The 21,195-nt window shown below is 41.9% G+C and overlaps 1 protein-coding gene across 1 annotated transcript in view; it reads left to right on the forward strand.

Annotated features, from left to right (window-relative positions):
• Positions 1-21,195, forward strand: part of LOC138965395 (cilia- and flagella-associated protein 54-like) — a 103,974-nt gene that overhangs the window by 24,856 nt on the left and 57,923 nt on the right. Inside the window, exons 16-27 of the mRNA XM_070337533.1 lie at positions 391-528; positions 2,836-2,974; positions 5,954-6,022; positions 8,294-8,529; positions 9,551-9,583; positions 13,066-13,291; positions 13,527-13,570; positions 15,806-15,964; positions 16,291-16,473; positions 18,532-18,624; positions 19,610-19,792; positions 20,808-20,950. Of these exons, the coding sequence (XP_070193634.1) occupies positions 391-528; positions 2,836-2,974; positions 5,954-6,022; positions 8,294-8,529; positions 9,551-9,583; positions 13,066-13,291; positions 13,527-13,570; positions 15,806-15,964; positions 16,291-16,473; positions 18,532-18,624; positions 19,610-19,792; positions 20,808-20,950 (1,646 nt within the window). The remainder of the gene's footprint in view (positions 1-390; positions 529-2,835; positions 2,975-5,953; positions 6,023-8,293; positions 8,530-9,550; positions 9,584-13,065; positions 13,292-13,526; positions 13,571-15,805; positions 15,965-16,290; positions 16,474-18,531; positions 18,625-19,609; positions 19,793-20,807; positions 20,951-21,195) is intronic.

The raw sequence follows: 21,195 nt of genomic DNA on the forward strand, positions 1-21,195 counted from the left end.
TCTGCTGCCTGAAACTGGTAATGATCATCCTCAGAATGCACCAGATTGCACCATTTTGCATCCTTTTTTTCAAAATTTTCCGGGGGGGCATGCCCCCGGACCCCCCTAGCAAGCTAGGCGCTTTGCGCCGTCGGCTCAGCGCTTTGCGCCTTCACACCCATATCTTCACAATATACTTTTGGGAAACCCCACCCATAAAATGAACTGATCCGCCCCTGCCCTGCACCCCACCAGGGCTTGGGCGGCCCCTGGACCCCGGCCTCATTTTCCTTATTTTCAATTCTGATCAGTTTCACCCATGGAGTTTTTCTTTGAGGGCTTTGCTTACACCCGGGCGAAGCCGGGCCGGATTGCTAGTACATTAAATTGTTTAAATATTGTGATTTTTAGTGTGAAAAGATCGAGGTGGACATGGTGATTGATGCCGCCCTGTTCCTGTGGTCAAAGTGCAAGTCCGTCTTCCAGAAGTTCCAGACTGGCTCCATCGACAATCCTCGCTACCTGCAGAAAATGGACAATCCTCACAAGGTGTGTTGCAGGCAATTACTTACAGACTTAAAGGCACAGAGAAACAAAGGGATGTAGGAGCTCTAAATGCATACAATATGTGCAACAAGAGTAAATGAGAGTTATGTGGCACCTGGCACCTGAGAGAATAACAGCATTAAAATGAACAAGGGACTTTCGTGCTCTACAGTTCACTTGAGTTCAGTTGAGTTCAGTTGAGTTCACAGTTCAGAGTATAGAATTTTTAATATTGGGGAGTACAGAATTCTTTTGTTTTTCAATACAGTGGTACCTCCCTTTACAGTGGTACCTCCCTTTACAGTGGTACCTCCCTTTACAGTGGTACCTCCCTTTACAGTGGTACCTCCCTTTACAGTGGTACCTCTCTTTACAGTGGTACCTCCCATTACGACCCCTCTCTTTTACGGGTCCCTCAATATTACGACCGACTTTTCTCTGACGGATTTTTTCTCCTTCTTTGTCTTAGTATTTCTCACCTCCATATTACGTCCCCCTCTCTAATACGACCGTTCATACGTGGACTTATAACGACTTTTCCCAAAATTATCACGGGTTTGGTTTACTCTAACTTATATCTCCAGTCGAGTGAGTAAGCGATGCGGACTCAAACACGTGCTGAAATCCTGTCCGTGTACAAGATCACTTCGGCACGCTAATGGTTTTTCGTTTCTATTTCAGGTCATTACTTTATTTTGAATAAATAAAGGTCATTCGCCAGATGTCTGCTTCATTTTGCAAAGTACTGTGCAGGAACTCCTACCTTTTAAACACGCAAAGTTACAGAAACGTTATGAAAGTAATCCGAACATCGAACCAAAACCGAAAGTTGTGGTGACGTCATGAAATTTTGCGATGTACGTATGCAAAGCACGTGTAAAGATTTTCGGTCTAGCTAACAATGGCGGCCGACGAACATGGGTTAGGAAATCTGGAACTGTTCTTGGTTTTCCCCGATCCGTGACCAAATGACGCGATATACACCTACGCGTTCGTTTGAATCAATAGATTCTCCTCAGAATCCCGTAAGTGAAGTTTGAAGGTGAGTAGTGGAGTGTCCTAAATTACTCAACTCTGTGGACAGTCCGTAGTGCAGTTGTCCCTTGAATGAGTGAGTCAAGTTTCATCGTGAAAACTGACGCTTTTGGCTTCAATTTTACATCAGTTTCAACACATGCCGCGGTTCTTATTCGTTTTGTTCCTTGCGTTTGGGACACTTTTCTTTGTTTTCAACCAAATCGTTGCTGGGTATCGTATGACTATGATTAGTAGCTGGTATCGACATCGATGTGCATGTTTTGGGACAACATGCTTTCGTTCGATCTCAGTTTGTTTATTTCAAACCTTAATCCACGAGTAGTTACGGGGATTCATTAAACAAGCAAGAAAACTGTGTGGGTAATTAATTGAATAGAAAACAGGTTACCATAATCGTTTAAGGAAAGAATAACATTACTTTGTGGGCGGCATCAATCAAAACGCCAATGTCATTCCGGATCATTGACGGACCGGGACATAACAAAACAATCCTCCATATTACGACCCCTCCATATAACGTCAAATTTCGGTTACATTTTCAAAGTCGTTATACATAAATAGATCCCTGCGCCTTGAGTCCGAGTCTGGAGATACGCGCGCGATATAAGACTTCATATATAATATAATACAGAGGTACCACTGTATTGGTGAGTACTGAAGTACACCCAGCCCTCCGACCGTCCCCTTCGTTCTGCTGCGGACCTACTCCGCCTTCACATCCCTCGCTCGAAACTCGCATCTGCTGGTCAGCGTGCATTCCCCTCTGCGGGCCCCTCCGTCTGGAATTCCCTGCCGCTTGAGCTTCGCCAGAGCCCCTCTCTTGACGCGTTCAAGAGTAGGTTGAAGACTCAGTTCTTCCCGTAGCTGGCTGCGACTTTCATGTTCGACGTGATGTGTTGTGCCCCAAAAGACATTCTTGTGCTGTGCTCTGTGAGAGGTGTTTTCTTTGTGTTTAATATTATTTTGTTTGGACCTAGCTATTGATGTGTACATTGTTGTTTAAACAGTTGTTTGTTGTATGTTTATCAGGGTTTGCTAGTGTTTGATAGGGTTCGTGTCCGTCTGTAGATGTTAGTTTCTTTGTTAGTCCTGTGTTGACAACTCTTTGACAAGTGCTTAGAACTGTACCCACGTAATACGCGCTGTATAAGCTTCATATTGATTGATTGATTGATTGATTGATTGAATTCTTTTGTTTTCAATATTGGTCAGTTCAGTTCAGTTCAGTTCAGTTTCTACTGTGTGTACTGACCAGGTGACTGTGTGTTTCAGTGGATGTACCTGCTGGACTCGGTGCACCAGGCGCTGGGCTGGACAGGCATCAGCAGTGTTGACCCCACGCTGACCGCAGAGGTCGTTCTGCGCCTCGCCATGGTCTATGAGAGCTCTGCTCAGCTAGAATCCATGGATGGTGAGTGTCTCTTTATACACACTCTTCCTCTTTCACACATGTTGCTAGGATTTATGTAGTTTCCACGGAGACTATTCACCCAAACAAAGAATGAGGTTATCGCATTTGCCGATCTGGCACCACCTGACCATTGGTATGACTGTTTACCGGAAACTGGCTTAATATGGACAGGTGTATTTTTTAATCACGGGTGCTACCAATCTAATGCCCATACAAGATTTTTGTTTGGGGGAGAAGTTTTAGGCAGTCCCCCAGAGTGAACATGTAAGTTCAGCAATTCTGTCAAAATGATGGCACAGTTTAGGGTGGTTTGAAAGAATTGTTGGCGTTTTGCGGACTGCTTTAGCAGAGCATCCCCTGTTATCGTCTCTTTATACAAACTGCCCCCCCCCCCCCCCTCCCCCCCCCCTGCTGCAGTTTTCAGTTTGGGATTTACTTCCCAGAGTCAACTTTGTGCAGACTCTCCCTGGTGCCTGAACACCCTCATGTGCACGCATGCACACGATAAAGATCACCTGTTGACAGCGAACGTGTCAAGGCTTGGAACACATGAACACAGTCATGCATGCAGGAAAAAGAACAAGAAATTGGGTAGTGCGCTTTATGGCAGCTCACTTTCCCCAGGGAGAAAGCAACCTGAATTTCCATGAGGGTAACCTGTATGGACTATTTAGAGGTTACAACACTCGTGGTTTTTTATATGGCTTGTATTTCAGTCAAGACCCAGCGGATGAATATCAAGGGAGGCGAGTGAGTCCCTTTGCTATTCCCGCTGGGTCTTGACTGAAATACAAGCCATATAAAAAATCACGAGTGTTGTAACCTGTATATCCCATGAAGATCTAAAAGACCAAGTGTGACAGAAACATCAAGCTTTAGTTGTCTGTTCAGATGAGGCACCTTTGCACATACCTTATTCTAAAGGCACGTCTGTTGATCTATGTCAAGTCGGTGCATAATGGTGGCTTGGTTGTCCCCGTCAGTTGAAAGCCTCTTACACGGATTTGACTGAATACCTTGTGGTTACAAACGCATCTCCTGAGATCTTGGACACCTTCATCGTCTATAGGGCCTACTGCACCGCAGAAGAGCTAGAAATACTCGCAAAAAGCATTAAACAGCTTGTCCAGAGAACACTCGTAGTCGATGATGTACCGATAAGGGCGTGTGTACCGGGCATGCTGTAACTTCACATGAGCATAGTCTGACCATAGCAGTGCTGGTCGGACGGACTGGGTTTTTAACGATTGCTAGTTTGACTTTTGTTTTAGTTGAGAGCACGAGCACACACACTCAAACACATACGGCTTGTCATGTTGATCACAAGAGAGAAATAGAACAGCGAATAGAAGGAAACATAACAGATTACGTCCCCTTAATATGACGCGATGGACGACAGACGTCATGAAATCTATGACGCTACGATGATAGTCTTGGCAAGTCGAGACTAAAACTCAGCTATAACACTGAACGACTCTTGCGTAAGTTCTCAAAAGCGTGGTTATACCCCTTGCACATCTGGTCTATAGGTACATGTGCATTTTGGAATGTCAAGGATGACAGAAAGTAGAGCCAGCTATGATGTATTTCGTGCACCCTTATTTATCCTCTATTTTATGTGTTATAAGTGTGCAATAGTTACATCATAGATGTAACAAGAGAACAATGGAAATTCAAGAAATATACCTAGAGTACATTTACAGAGACAAAGAAGGGAGGTCATGGGATATATGATACTAGATGATTACCCGCTTTGCCGGGTAACGGCTTTGCCGGGAAGAAGTAGAGCCGAATACCAGGCTGCGCCTGGGACCCGGAGAGCCGGGTGTACGCCGGCTTCGCCGGCGCACGAAGGAAAGGAGATAAAGGCGCAAAACACTGGAGACCTTCTAAAAATAGTAACGTGCAGTGACCTTCTAAAAATAGTAACGTAGTAACGGGAATATGGATTGACGCCACACAGAGGAAGGGAGATAATCGCGACTGAAAACACTGGAGAAGATAAGGAAGAGTTACTGGTAGTGGATCCCGACAAAAAACAAACAAAAACAAAAAAATCGGTTCACCGCGCACAGCGCTGCGCGCTGAGAGCACGTGTTGAAATATCTCATCGATGAGGTTGTGTCCGGGGTGTAGCTGAATACGGTGTCCAAATTTGAAAAAGATCCACCGAGAACTTTGGCCGTGCATCGCGAACAGACAGACAGACAGACAGACAGACAGACAGACACTAGTCGTATATATATAGATTACATTACCATTCCGTACCTTACCTCTTTTGTAAACTGTCTTTTTTTGTTACAACTGAATACTGGGATAGTCATGGATGCCTTGAGAGAGGTGAAGGCTCGCAGGATGTGTTCACATTTCTGGAATATGCTGATTCTATTTGCTGAACAATACTGTCAAATGAGAGTTCTGCAGGAGGAGCTCATTAACGTACATCAGTACAGGGATTGTGTGTTGGTGGTTTTGGACGTGTTTATTTTAAGTGAAGGCTCATGAATTATGAAGTTGACTGCAAATTCAATTACCAGACAGCAGTAGATATATGGTTGCGAACACTGTATTGTTTTTTTTGCTGATAATATTGTGTTACATTTTATTTCATTTCTGTAATTCTGGTTGCATGCAAATATAGTGTGTAAGTTTGTTTTGCTTGCATGCATTGATTTGCGTGTGTGTATATATCTTTGTCCTTATCTTCCTGTTTTTCTTCTGTTTTATCTAAGTCTTTTCAAGATGAATGCGTGATTGTTTCAACTGACATTGCTTTTGAGGAGAAAAAGAAAACTCTTTATGTGTAATAACATGCATGCTGAAACTTTTTAACATGAATTTGCATGCATCTGTTGCAGTTTGATTAATTGTTTAATTGATTGATATATTGACCAATTGGTCAATCCATTGATTGGTTTTAAGTTTAGCGTTCAATTTCATGAAGTCTAAAAAACTGATAAATCTGTTTTAATGATACAGCAAATATGAGAAAATTCCTCCAACTCTTAAGGAAAACAAACGGCTCCCATTATGCTGAGTTACTAGAAGGTGATGTTATCTGGATTCCTTACATTTATTTTCAGTGAATTTGTTTGCTTTAAAGTTATTTTGAAGTTGGAAACCCTATTTTTAAATTGAATTTGAAGTTGTGAAATTATTATTTGGTGAAGATACTTTAGAACTCTTTTCACCTTCCATTGCCATTTTCAAGTTATCTTCTGCCTGTTAAAAGTTGTATGTTTTCAATTTCTGGGATTCCGTTTTACGTTGTCGTTGTGCCACACAAAAACAGAATGCAGAAGCCCTCACTCCAAAATGGAACGTGAAGAAACACGGTATACTGAAACAGATATGCAGATGAGTCGAGGCCCTTCCCAAACTCCCCGGGGTATGCCCGTGTGCAGTGCAGTTGGTCTAGCTTGATGTTCTTTTGTACGTTTGTGAGCGTGGTGTGATTTAAAAGAGTTTCAGCAAAACCGAGAGTGCTTTGAAGTAGGTAGCAAGGGGATTTTTGTTTGTTTTTATGTCAGTGATGAGTAGAAGTAAAGGGTGCATAGATTATGGTAGGTCAGGTTCTGCCTACAAATGTGTGTGTGTGTGTGTGTGTGTGTAACGCGCAATTGTGTGTGTGCTTGCATGCATGCATGCGCGTAACTCATGTCTGTGTGTGATTGTGTGTGCATGTGTGTGTGTATGTGCATGCATGCGTGCGTGCATGCATTTAATATTTATGTGTGTGTGAAGTATATAGCGCTGCATGTATACAGGAATTTGCTCTCCTTTGTAGCAGGATACCTGTCTTGTTCGTAGCTGAATATGCATCTGGGACAAACTAGGGTATCTAAACAGGCGTTACGGTATCAGTGATAGCACTGATTGTGCTTTTTGTTTTTCGATATTTTTATGTGTGACCATATTTGATTGTGTTCTAAATTCAACTTACTGGTATTTAGTGTGGGTTTCATTCATACTAACGATATGACATTTTTGAAGTTTATACAGAAAACAAACTTCAAAACGGAGTCCGTGAGAGTGATTTGTGAAACATTATTACTAAAAGGAAATGTAATTTTATGACAAGCAAAAAGAAGTGCAAACAGTTTCTGAAAGTAGTTTTAACAAAAAGACAATAACCGGGAATGTGTGAGAAAAAAATTTTTGTTTTTGTTTTTTTGTCTTTCTGGTTTTGTTTTTTTAAAATTTGTTTCAGATTTGAATCATGTTTTCATTTTTCAGTCATTGTAACCTCAAACTTTTTACCACGCTAACTTGTAAAGCAAGTTGTAAACCACCATTTCCTTTTTTGAATGAAAAACGCACTCAGCACTAAACCATCTTCATTTTTACATTTAGTCAAGTTTTGACTAAATGTTTTAACATAGAGGGGGAATCGAGACGAGGGTCGTGTGTGTGTGTGTGTGTGTGTGTGCGTGTGTGTGTGTAGAGCGATTCAGACCAAACTACTGGACCGATCTTTATGAAATTTGACATGAGAGTTCCTGGGAATGATATCCCCGGACGTTTTTTTCTTTTTTTTGATAAATACCTTTGATGACGTCTGATCCGGCTTTTTGTAAAAGTTGAGGCGGCACTGTCACACCCTCATTTTTCAATCAAATTGATTGAAATTTTGGCCAAGCAATCTCTGACGAAGGCCGGACTTCGGTATTGCATTTCAGCTTGGTGGCTTAAAAATTAATTAATGACTTTGGTCATTAAAAATCTGAAAATTGTAAAAAAAAATTTTTTTTATAAAACGATCCAAATTTACGTTCATCTTATTCCTCGTCATTTTCTGATTCCAAAAACATATAAATATGTTATATTTGGATTAAAAACAAGCTCTGAAAATTAAAAATATAAAAATTATGATCAAAATTAAATTTTTGAAATCAATTTAAAAACACTTTCATCTTATTCCTTGTCGGTTCCTGATTCCAAAAACATATAGATATGATATGTTTGGATTAAAAACACGCTCATAAAGTTAAAACGAAGAGAGGTACAGAAAAGCGTGCTATCCTTCTCAGCACAACTACTACGCCGCTCTTCTTGTCAATTTCACTGCCTTTGCCTTGAGCGGTGGACTGACGATGCTACGAGTATACGGTCTTGCTGAAAAATTGCATTGCGTTCAGTTTCATTCTGTGAGTTCGACAGCTTGACTAAATGTTGTATTTTCGCCTTACGCGACTTGTTGTTCTTTAAACTGCGTGAACAATTTTGGTCATTTTTGTAGACAAAACATGGATAGCACCGACTGCACAGGTTTAGATCGAACTTTTCTTTAAATTTCCCCCTCTTCCTCACATTGTTCAGATGCGAAGGTGGGGCTGAAGGAATCCAAGACGACCTTGACCGATGTGGGAGTGGGCGGGCCCGATGTCGGTGCCAGTCACACCAGCCTCCTGTCCCACACTTCCCGGCAGATCGCATGCCAACAGCTGGCACAGGCACGTGAAATCTTGCGCCTTGGTCTGGAGAACGTGAACTACGCTCGCACGGCTGTGGCTCTGAACGACGGGAAGTCTATCGCTGATGTCAGCTGGATCAAGGTGGGTTGTGTGCTGGTACAATTTATGCAGGCTTTATCAGTTAACACATACGTCATGACTCAGAGAGTGATTGACATATGTCCATGTAACTTGTTCTTTGACATGTGTTTATTGACAATTTTGACAGGAGACATAACAATATGCATTTGACTATTGACAACTTTTGTTATGCATGACTTATTTGACTTATGCCTCTGAATTACTTTGGCAACATCGGGCCGCTTTGTTATGCATGCTGTACTCAATTTTCCACAAATTCTCCCACCCCCATCCCTGTGATGTACTCATTTACTTTAAACCAGTAAGACTGCCCATATGTTTGCCATCGGTACACCTTAGAGTTCCCTTTTCTTTCTTGGTAAAGCTGTACTCATCCTCAACTTTTCAGTGTCCATGGGCTTTCAAGAAATTAAACTAATTTTATTGCTGCTTTTGGTGACATCTTCACATCGGAAACCTTGCTTGTACCATGCATATCATGTCACTGCAGTACAGTGGAACCCCTCTTCTAAGTCACCCCCCCCCCCCCCCCAATTTAGGACTTAAAATCCTCCCTTGAGACCTTGATTGACTTCAGATTTTCTGTTTCTAACCTCAGTAAATGTACCTCAATTTTAAGACTCCCCCATTTTAAGACTCCCCCATTTTAAGACTCCCCCATTTTAAGACTCCCCCATTTTAAGACTCCCCCATTTTAAGACTCCCCCATTTTAAGACTCCCTCCCTTTTAAGACTCCCCCATTTCAAGACTCCCCCATTTCATGACTCCCCCCATTTTAAGACTCCCCATTTTAAGACTCCCCCCATTTCAAGACTCCCCCATTTTAAGACTCCCCATTTTAAGACTCCCCCATTTCAAGACTCCCCCATTTTAAGACTCCCCCCATTTTAAGACTCCCCCATTTTAAGACTCCCCCATTTCAAGGTCTTAACAGGGGGGTTCCACTGTATTTTCAAAGCTCTGTAGGTGCTGAGAGTATTAAAATTTACGTTTGCGATGGATTTTGTGCTCATATTTCAGAAATTGGTGGAAGAAAATGAATCTGTATCAGGGGTAAGTGCCACACAGTGCAAGGTGATTTACACAGTGCTTTCAGTTTTGCAGTTGTTGGTTGCTGGTTTTTTTTTTACATTTCCCAGTGATTTTAGTCCCGCAGTGTGTGACCCTTGCTCTTTCCATGCCAGTAGTTATCACACATATTTACACAACAATAGTGGTATGTCAGAAAAAACAAGTCGCGTAAGGCGAAAATACAATATTTAGTCAAGTAGCTGTCGAACTCACAGAATGAAACTGAACGCAATGCCATTTTTCAGCAAGACCGTATACTCGTAGCATCGTCAGTCCACCGCTCATGGCAAAGGCAGTGAAATTGACAAGAAGAGCGGGGTAGTAGTTGCGCTAAGAAGGATAGCACGCTTTTCTGTACCTCTCTTTGTTTTAACTTTCTGAGCGTGTTTTTAATCCAAACATATCATATCTATATGTTTTTGGAATCAGGAACCGACAAGGAATAAGATGAAAGTGTTTTTAAATTGATTTCGACAATTTAATTTTGATAATAATTTTTATATATTTAATTTTCAGAGCTTTTTTTTAATCCGAATATAACATATTTATATGTTTTTGGAATCAGCAAATGATGGAGAATAAGATAAACGTAAATTTGGATCGTTTTATAAATTTCTATTTTTTTTTACAATTTTCAGATTTTTAATGACCAAAGTCATTAATTAATTTTTAAGCCACCAAGCTGAAATGCAATACCGAAGTCCGGGCTTCGTCGAAGATTACTTGACCAAAATTTCAACCAATTTGGTTGAAAAATGAGGGCGTGACAGTGCCGCCTCAACTTTCACGAAAAGCCGGATATGACGTCATCAAAGACATTTATCAAAAAAATGAAAAAAACGTTCGGGGATTTCATACCCAGGAACTCTCATGTCAAATTTCATAAAGATCGGTCCAGTAGTTTAGTCTGAATCGCTCTACACACACACACAGACACACACACACACACGCACACACACACGCACATACACCACGACCCTCGTTTCGATTCCCCCTCGATGTTAAAATATTTAGTCAAAACTTGACTAAATATAAAAAGATGTCAAAAAAGTGTACAGTATGCAGGCGGGATGTTTCAATTAATTATTTTTTCTTTGGAAAATTTGCTGAAATTGCAATTTTAAAAAACTTAGGTGAGCTGTTTTTTACCCCAACTAGAAAAAAGTGGGCAATTCTGCAAAAATGATGGCAAAGTTTTCTGAGATTTGAAATCAGTTTCTGCTGACAAGAACGGACTAGATGAGTTTTCTGTCCAGCTCTTAGAATCAATGCTGGTCTATCTTAAGACAGGGAGACACCCAGCAAAATCCCTGGTAAATATTTATATCCCCCCCCCCCCCCCCTGCAAAGTTTTACTTGATATTATCATTGTCAATAATATTTCAGGACAAAAATATGCATGAATCAATGTAAAAGAGAGAGAGAGAGAGAGAGAGAGAGAGAGAGAGAGAGAGAGAGAGAGAGAGAGAGAGAGAGAGAGAGAGAGAGAGAGAGAGAGAGAGAGAGAGAGAGAGAGAGAGAGAGAGAGAGAGAGAGAGAGAGAGAGAGAGGGTGGAGAGAGAGAGAGAGAGAGAGAGAGAGAGAGAGATTGCATTCCCAACAAAATTATAGAGTGGTTTTTTTTTCCAAAGAAATCTTAATATCCCACCTTTTAACAACTAACTTCCTTGTTCCATGCTCACCCCTGCTCCACATTTATCCCTGCTATTTCCCTGGTCATGTTGCTATGAGGGGGTATCTCCCCTGCTATTTCCCTGGTCATGTTGCTATGAGGGGGTATCTCCCCTGCTATTTCCCTGGTCATGTTGCTATGAGGGGGTATCTCCCCTGCTATTTCCCTGGTCATGTTGCTATGAGGGGGTATCTCCCCTGCACGGGTTTCCCTGAGTGGAAAAATCGTCATTGGTTTGCTCGGTTACTTTTGTTTTGTTGGATAACAGCACAGATTTTGGAGTTCTTGTTTTGTTGGATAACAGCACAGATTTTGGAGTTCTTGTTTTGTTGGATAACAGCACAGATTTTGGAGTTCTTGTTTTGTTGGATAACAGCACAGATTTTGGAGTTCTTGTTTTGTTTTTTATAGTGCACATCACAGTGGTTTTTTTATTTCATTCGGGAGGAAATTTATTTGTGGGGCTGGTGTGAAATTTGAACATGTTTCCCCTGAAGACGGTGTATGGCTACCTAAATGGCGGGGTACAAACGGTCATTCATGTAAAAACCCACTCGTGCAAAAACACAAGTGTGCGTGGGAGTTACAGCCCATGAATGCAGAAGAACAAGAATAAGAACAGGTTGATGTACGATGAGATATCACGGTGCACACAATTATTTTCTTAAATATGCATCTTTTAGAGTAGATGTCATTAAATGATCAGCAAGTTTGGTAGTTTTGTGGTACATGTAAATCCATAGAAAAGTGCTTGAGGTAATGTTTTAGTTCGTAGGGAGTGGTGAATTATCATAGTCATAACTTTATATGCTAGAATTAATAAGTAGAGTGCTTGTTGAGTTTGACATGGCTTTTCACCAAACTTGGAAGGTAATCTCACAAATAGTGTATTGGTAGTATGTATAATATATTTCGTGAAAGATTTTTTGCCTGCAGCTTCGGAAAAGATGTTCTTTACACTTGGAAGAAAGGACATCTCTAGATGCGCTCAGTTTTCAAAATTTGATGTTTCTGAGTGTATCCGTTTAGTAACATACATCATAGTTTAATGGAAAGACTGTGAAGAGCAGTAGATGAAGTGAGAGCAGATACAGACAGACAAACAGATGTTCTACTTCAATAGGCAGATACAGACAGACAAACAGATGTTCTACTTCAATAGGCAGATACAGACAGACAAACAGATGTTCTACTTCAATAGGAAGGTATAGAAGCACATGCAAGCAAACATATATATAGCAAGTCACATGCAGACACACAAATGCAATCATGCACACACACACACGCATGCACGGATGCACGGACACACACACACACACACATACACACACACACACACACACACACACACACACACACACGCATGCACGCACACACGCAAGCGCGCACGCATGCACACACACTCATGCATGCACACACACACACACACACACAAATAAACACACACTCAAATGCACTTGTCCATGTGTGGAATGTTTGTTATGCTTTGCGTTGTCTTTCTGCTCATAAATCTGTTGTACACATAAACTTGATATACATTAGCAGCTTTAATGAAATGAAGTATTGTAGGTGTGTAAATATTGTAGCTGTGTTAAAATTTGCTTGGTGGCAAATGAATGTAAATGATTCAGATTGAAATACACACTTTTGCCTCAACGAACACATCTCTGCAAAAAACACACCACAAAAACACACACACAAAAACACACACAAAAAAGCCATCAAAGTGGAAATGAAGGAAATCTAAAACACTAAAAGCGCTTTTACAATCCCTGCTTCTTTTAATTTTCAGGAGCTGCATCCAGAGGTTTTTCAACAGGAGTCGGCCCACGAAGGCACACTGGGCGGGGAGCCGGGCAATGAGGATTCTGGGACAGTGAACCCTGACGATCTGGTACCACCGAGCATGAAAGGTTCGGCAACGGCGGTGTGGAACACAGTGAAAGACCTTCACCTTGAGCTGATCCTGATGTATCATCGCGTCACGCTCAAGTTGGCCAACCTGGCTACACCTGCTGGTGAGTGTACGAAAAAGTCACATTTTGGGGGGAGGCGTAATAGCCCTTTAAAATTAAACATGGATGCCTTAATGGCATGGTTGAAAACATTCATACACACTTGATGAAAGTCATTTTGTAAGAAACTTGAATGTATGTGGGAGTTGTAGCCGGTAAACGCAGAAAAACGTGAATGTGTGATGGTGACGCATAGGCTGAACTTAGCCAAACTGAAAGATGTTTGTTTTTATTTCAGAAACTGGGAAGGGTCGAAATGTCAGAAAGTCAACAACTGTGAAGGTAAGTGTAGCAGACTTTTAATTTCACACCGGATTATCAAGAATTACATTTTTGTATTTTTTGTATTTGTATATTTGTGAATGGAATTCAAAGTTTTGTATGAATGACATTTTCTGCAAGAAACTGTGGTGTTTAAAAAAACTAAAAAAACTCAAATTAACGACGTGTTTATCAAAACGTGCTGCACCCACAGACCCAAATGGTGACATGTGACAGCAATAAGCCAAAGCAAATCAAATTGAAAGTACAGTGGTACCCAGACCTGGGAACCCATACGATTTCGCCGTAATTTTGTACGCATGATTGTCGAGAATACGCTCAGTACGGTCAGTGGGAAAAAAATACGACGAGAAAAATTCCTAGACTACTTTTCTTCACAAGCCCATCCTGAAGCCGATCCAGTATTTTGGCACATGATTACGTCACTATATTAGCCGCTGTCGAAAAAAATATAATCAGATCGTGTCAATCAATCAAAACAACCAGGCAAACGAAAGTACGGTATTTGGCGAAATCGGCTCCGAGAATAAACAAGTGAAACAAAGAAGAAAAGTGAAAAAGTTTGAAGAAAAATATCACACACACACACAATTTGTAACCAACACACACATGTAGTCCCGCCTGGAATAAGCTTTTTTGGGATGATTTACGACTTTTGCGCACATTTCGAGCAGACGAAAACACAACATGGCGGCTCTCGCTCCTCCAACTATCGCGAGACACAAAAAAACGAAATCTCGCGCGCGCAAGATCCTGATACATCCGGTGTTTCTCTGTACGCTTGTCACGACGACTTGTTGACAAACGAAGATTCGCGAATGAAAGAGAAATCGCCGAGTCTTGAGTAGAGAGCTAATAAAGCACCGGTAATCGCTAATTGAGGGAAATGAAAATCCGCGGCGACTTCCATTAGGTGAATGCTATTCAAGTTTAGGTAACGTTTTAGCCGCATCTTTTTATAAGCCGCAATGCGATTTTCTTTTTTTAAAGTCGCAACTTGCAGTCCGTCAAATAGGGTACAGTTTTTGTCAGTAAAAATTGAAAAAAGCATTTGTTTTAAATTGTATAGGTAAACTTAATTAACGGTGTGACGGACGCGCATGAGGCATGTTTTAATCATGGATGTGCAAACGCTGTGCGGAGTACGCTCATATTTTTGAAAATACACCAAGTTTGTTTGAGAATACTCAAAGTGCAAAACAGGGGTTCCCAGGTCTGGGTACCTGTCATGTGAGGCCCCTCCGATGAGAAGACACCTCCCAGTAAAGGTCACCTTCTGTTATCCCTATGTCTATTGTTTTGACCAAAATATACCTGTCACAAAGGTCACCTTCTGTTATCCCTATGTCTATTGTTTTGACCAAAATATACCTGTCACAAAGGTTACCTGCAGTGTCAGGACTTTCGGGGCTGGTCCTTGCAGGTACAGTCACACCTGTCACAAAGGTCACCTGCAGTGTCAGGACTTTCGGGGCTGGTCCTTGCAGGTACAGTCACACCTGTCACAAAGGTCACCTGCAGTGTCAGGACTTTCGGGGCTGGTCCTTGCAGGTACAGTCACACCTGTCACAAAGGTCACCTGCAGTGTCAGGACTTTCGGGGCTGGTCCTTGCAGGTACAGTCACACCTGTCTATTATGACTACCTGAGGGACTGACAAGGTTGTTATAAATAGGTGGTCATTCTGGAAAGGTGAATTATAAAGGAAGAAACTTGTCGGGGATCCTAGGGGTGGTCAGTGTGGGCAGGTGGTCCTTATCAAGAGGTTGCTGTTATTGATAGGTTGTTATTGAGAGGTTGTCACTATCAAGAGGTTGTTGTTATTGATAGGTTGTTATTGAGAGGTTGTTGCTATCAAGAGGTTGTTGTTATTGATAGGTTGTTATTGAGAGGTTGTCACTATCAAGAGGTTGTTGTTATTGATAGGTTGTTATTGAGAGGTTGTCACTATCAAGAGGTTGTTGTTATTGATAGGTTGTTATTGAGAGGTTGTCGTTATCAAGAGGTTGTCGTTATCGAGAGGTTGTCGTTATCAAGAGGTTGTTGTTATCAAGAGGTTGTCGTTATCAAGAGGTTGTCATTATCGAGAGGTGGTTGTTATCCAGAGGTGGTCATTATCGAAAGTTGGTCGCCAGGACACGTTCGACTGTACCACTGTACAAGTAAGTCATTGAAGTTCAAGATTTAGGCCTCATTTTACAACATTAATTGTACATGTATTTGTGTGTATGTTCAGAGCTCTAAGAATCTGATGGACGGTGACATTGAGAGCTTTGACGAGCTGAAGGACGGGTGTGACCGCAACCTGCTGTCCAAGTCTCTGCTCTTCATGCAGCGCGCTCTCATGATGGGCACAGAACTCTCGCCCTCCGAGGAGCAGAGTAACCTCCTCAATGTGAGTTTGCTGTCAGGGATTTGTTCTCTCTCATGATCTTTAACTGATTTACAAATTCTCCCCCCGAAAGCTGCCTAATGTGCAGGGGAAAACGGTCATACACATACAAACCGTGGGAGTAACAGCTCTGATACACAAAGGGAAGTAAGCGCTGTAAATACATACAACATGTGGAACACATTTCATTTGTTTAACATTCTTCTTCTTCTTTCTTCTTTGCTATTTATATTACATTGAAAAATAATCCAAATTGTACAGGATTTGTTAATAGTGGCATGTCATCCTTTGTGAGCAAAGTAACTCACTCTGCACTCTATCCTTCACAGGAGGCAATGGGCTTCATCCAGAAGACCCAGGTAGAGGAGCAGAGGACGTACTTTGAGAACACAGGGATCAGTGACCACATGCCGTTGGAATGCCACGTCCCTCCCCCGCCCATCCTGCTGTGTCGCACCAACCGCACCATGGTCTTCAGGCCGGCGCCTTTCATGCCTATCTCCGGGGAAAAGGTGAGCGTGGCAGTGGCATTCAGTTTACCTTACACTAAATAGACAAATCAGTAAGCCAAAAAAGTACTTTGTAAAATGGGAAAGATAAGGATGAATACTTTCACAGGTTTACAGTGCACTGGACTTGTGATGGCGCTGATCCTTGGGTCCCAGGTTCAAATCCAGGCCGAAAAGGACATGGTTCCAGTTTATGGGATCTTCTTCTTCTTCAGCATTCGACAGTTGTGTCACTCATAGTCTTAGGCTTGCTGATAAGTTTATGGGATGACTCTGAGACGGTATTCACGTTTCATCCCCGTTTCACTACCAATTTAATTTAGATCAACAATGAACAATTTGTTCTGACATCAATTTCACCATTCATCAATTTCATCATTCATCACTTTCCTTACACTATTCTGCATTCTCTATTCTGTTAATCAACCAGCATTATGATGCTTCAGCGTATGGTTGAAACTTGTTTTCTGCAATTTCTTTCATTTGAATGACAGTGAGTTGGACGCAAAGAAACTCCACGTGAAGGAAGCCTACATTCTTGTTGTCGTTGGCCAATGTTAAACGAGTCCAGCTCTGGTAATGAAGCTGGTGGTCTTATCAAGAGCCTCCACAGGTCCATGCAGCTTCTCATGAAGGGGCACCGACCTGGTCCAGATCTCTCTCCTCAGGGGCTGGAGATTTCTGCAGTCCTGCAGGATGTGGGCTGCATCCTGCTCTGCGTCTCCACAGGGACACATGGGGGAGGGCACGGCTCGCAGTTTTTTGTGCAGGTGTTGTTGCATTCTGTTGTGCCCTGTTCTCAGGCGGAAAATGACTACCTGTTCAGGTCTTGACAGTTGGTGGTAGCTGTCATGCGTTGGAGGGGTTTTAAGCAGAGACTTTATGATGGTTTTCATCTCTGTGGCGCTCACTGGGTTTTCTTCTTGTTCGTCCTCCGCACCCAGTTTGGCCATTTTATCCGCTTGTTCGTTCCCCTCTATCCCGCAGTGTGAGGGGACCCACTGCAATACAGTCTTCAGACACTTGATGTTATGAAGTGTCGTTGTAAGCTGAGGCAGTTTGTTGTTGTTGACTGCTTGCAGCACAGACAAGGCATCAGTCAGGAAGACAACTTGGGTGTCGGGATTGACCTTGCTGCTGATGGTATTGGCTGCGTGGATAAGCGCTTCTACCTCTGCTCTGTAGTTGGTGCAGTGGAGGCCAGTTGGTATAGCCTCTGCTTGCCACTCTCCACTGGGGTGTTGGATGTAGACACCAGCTCCTCCTCTCTTGACGGCGTCTGTGGCGGACCCATCTGTAAAGACCCGCATCCATGCTTCTTGGGGGTATCTTTCGTCGAGCATGGCAAGTGTCAGGGCTTTCTTCTGCACATCGCTCTGTTCATCTTTTGTTGTGAGATGAGGAACTGTTGTCTGGATGGACACGTTTTCAAGGTTGTTTTTCCAGGGAAGCCTACATTGATGATGAATGAATAATGTGTTACAGGTGGCATGGGAAGCGTACATTGTTTGACAAATGAATGACGTGTTACAGGTGGCATGGGAAGCATACATTGTTTGACAAATGAATAATGTGTTACAGGTGGCATGGGAAGCGTACATTGTTTGACAAATGAATAATGTGTTACAGGTGGCATGGGAAGCGTACATTGTTTGACAAATGAATAATGTGTTACAGGTGGCATGGGAAGCCTACATTGTTTGACAAATGAATAATGTGTTACAGGTGGCATGGGAAGCCTACATTGTTTGACAAATGAATAATGTGTTACAGGTGGCATGGGAAGCCTACATTGTTTGACAAATGAATAATGTGTTACAGGTGGCATGGGAAGCGTACATTGTTTGACAAATGAATGACGTGTTACAGGTGGCATGGGAAGCCTACATTGTTTGACAAATGAATGACGTGTTACAGGTGGCATGGGAAGCATACATTGTTTGACAAATGAATAATGTGTTACAGGTGGCATGGGAAGCGTACATTGTTTGACAAATGAATGACGTGTTACAGGTGGCATGGTAAGCGTACATTGTTTGACAAATGAATAATGTGTTGCAGGTGGCATGGTACCGACTGTTTGGTCGCAACGCCGCAGGAAGCAACGTTAAGGCGCGCATCAGCGACTACAACTTGCCCGGCTCAGGAGATGAGGTACGAGCACTTAGTTCACACACAAAGTGATAAAGAAATGAATAGTTCAGACACAAAGTGATAAAGAAATGAATAGTTCACACACAAAGTGATAAAGAAATGAATAGTTCACACACAAAGTGATAAAGAAATGAATAGTTCAGACACAAAAGGATAAAGAAATGAATAGTTCACACACAAAGTGATAAAGAAATGAATAGTTCACACACAAAGTGATAAAGAAATGAATAGTTCACACACAAAGAAATGAATAGTTCACACACAAAGTGATAAAGAAATGAATAGTTCACACACAAAGTGATAAAGAAATGAATAGTTCACACACAAAGTGATAAAGAAATGAATAGTTCACACACAAAGTGATAAAGAAATGAATAGTTCACACACAAAGTGATAAAGAAATGAATAGTTCACACACAAAGTGATAAAGAAATGAATAGTTCACACACAAAGTGATAAAGAAATGAATAGTTCACACACAAAGTGATAAAGAAATGAATAGTTCACACACAAAGTGATAAAGAAATGAATAGTTCAGACACAAAGTGATAAAGAAATGAATAGTTCACACACAAAGTGATAAAGAAATGAATAGTTCACACACAAAAGGATAAAGAAATAAAGTACGGTACCTGGTGCGATTGTTCACAAATTAGGAATCACGAATGGAAGAGAATAGGAGAAGGTTCAGCAAAATGGAGAACAGGACAGCAGATGTAAGAAATACATTAAAATCTAAAATTTTCTTTGACGTTTCTGACCTGCCTGCCAACGATTAGGAAACACACATTGCAATCAGAATTATAAGGATATTCAATAAGACAATAATATTATTTATAACACACATAAATACTTGTATTAAAACATATTGCCACTTACCCTAACTCAGTGTGATATCTTCTAATGTTAATATTACATGATACTATATGTTAGTATAACCTGGTCATTCTGAATTTGTTATGATTTTCTCATTAATATTTGGTAGGTTCCCAGTCATGGCTGTGAACTGAAGGTGTCAGGACTGAATCCCAACGAGCGATACGTCTTTGCCGTTGCTGCCTACACTGCTGACGGGAAGATGATTGGTGACAGCATAGGGGAGACAAGCAAGCCCATTCTGGCCTCCCATCCCCTTCCCGTCCTCATGACATGGGCATTCCTCAGCCAGGTATGTGTGTGTGTGTGTTGGGGGGTGTGTGTGTATGTATGCATGTGTGTGTGTGTATGTGTGCGCGCATGTGTGTATGTGTGTGTGTGTGATGTGTGAGTGTGTTTGCATGCATGCTGGTTGTGTGTGATGTGTGATGTGTGTGATGTGTGAGTGTGTGATGTGTGATGTGTGATGTGTGTGTGATGTGTGTGTGTGATGTGTGAGTGTGTTTGCATGCATGCTGGTTGTGTGTGTGTGTGATGTGTGATGTGTGATGTGTGTGTGTGTGTGTGATGTGTGATGTGTGTGTGTGATGTGTATGTGTGATGTGTGAGTGTGTTTGCATGCATGCTGGTTGTGTGTGTGTGTGTGATGTGTGATATGTGTGTGTATGTGTGATGTGTGTGATGTGTGATGTGTGTGTGATGTGTGATGTGTGATGTGTGTGTGTGATGTGTGATGTGTGATTTGTGTGTGTGATGTGTGAGTGTGTTTGCATGCATGCTGGTTGTGTGTGTGTGTGATGTGTGATGTGTGATGTGTGTGTGATGTGTGTGTGTGAGTGTGTTTGCATGCATGCTGGTTGTGTGTGTGTTATGTGTGATGTGTGATGTGTGATGTGTGATGTGTGAGTGTGTTTGCATGCATGCTGGTTGTGTGTGTGATGTGTGTGTGTGTGTGTGATGTGTGTGTGTTTGCATGCATGCTGGTTGTGTGTGATGTGTGATGTGTGTGTGTGTGTGTGTGTGTGTGTGTGTGTATGTGTGCGCGCATGTGTATATGTGTGTGTGTGATGTGTGAGTGTGTTTGCATGCATGCATATAACTATGTGTGTATGTGTACTCTCTTTTGTGCTGCGATCATTTCACACTCAATACAGTTATATGGTTGTATGTACTGTATCGATTTCATTCCAAGTATTTCAGTGTACCTATACAGAGCGAAGAATGTGTATGAAGTGCGCTGGGTTCATTTATTGGCTGAAAATGGCAGAGAATAATCATCTTGCTTTGTCTGTCTTCACGCTACACAGATTTCGTACCAAGTTGGGCACTACCCCACAGCGAAGGAAGCGAGTGAAGTGCTGTGGGATCATTTCCTGGCCGAGCCCCCACCGCCTGAAGGCGTCACCTTCATCACTGAGGCCAAGAGGGACTTCAAGCTTACTCTTCTCAAGTCAGTCTGCGGTTCATTTTCCTTCTCTTCCCCCGTCAGTGCCCCCACCCTTGTCCCCAAGCTCTCTGCGGTTTGTTGACTTCCCTGTGGGTCCTTTCTTGGTTAGTCATTATGTTGTACCCTGTCTTCTGCAGTAAAAACCTCCCACTGTTGACCTTGTAAATGTCCAGAGTCAAAAGTTTCCGTTATATTAACATCACCTCTTAACGATTTCAAATGAAGTTGAACTAAGACAGAACGCTTTT

The sequence above is a fragment of the Littorina saxatilis genome, linkage group LG4 (assembly GCF_037325665.1).
Source record: "Littorina saxatilis isolate snail1 linkage group LG4, US_GU_Lsax_2.0, whole genome shotgun sequence".
Lineage (NCBI taxonomy): Eukaryota > Metazoa > Mollusca > Gastropoda > Littorinimorpha > Littorinidae > Littorina > Littorina saxatilis.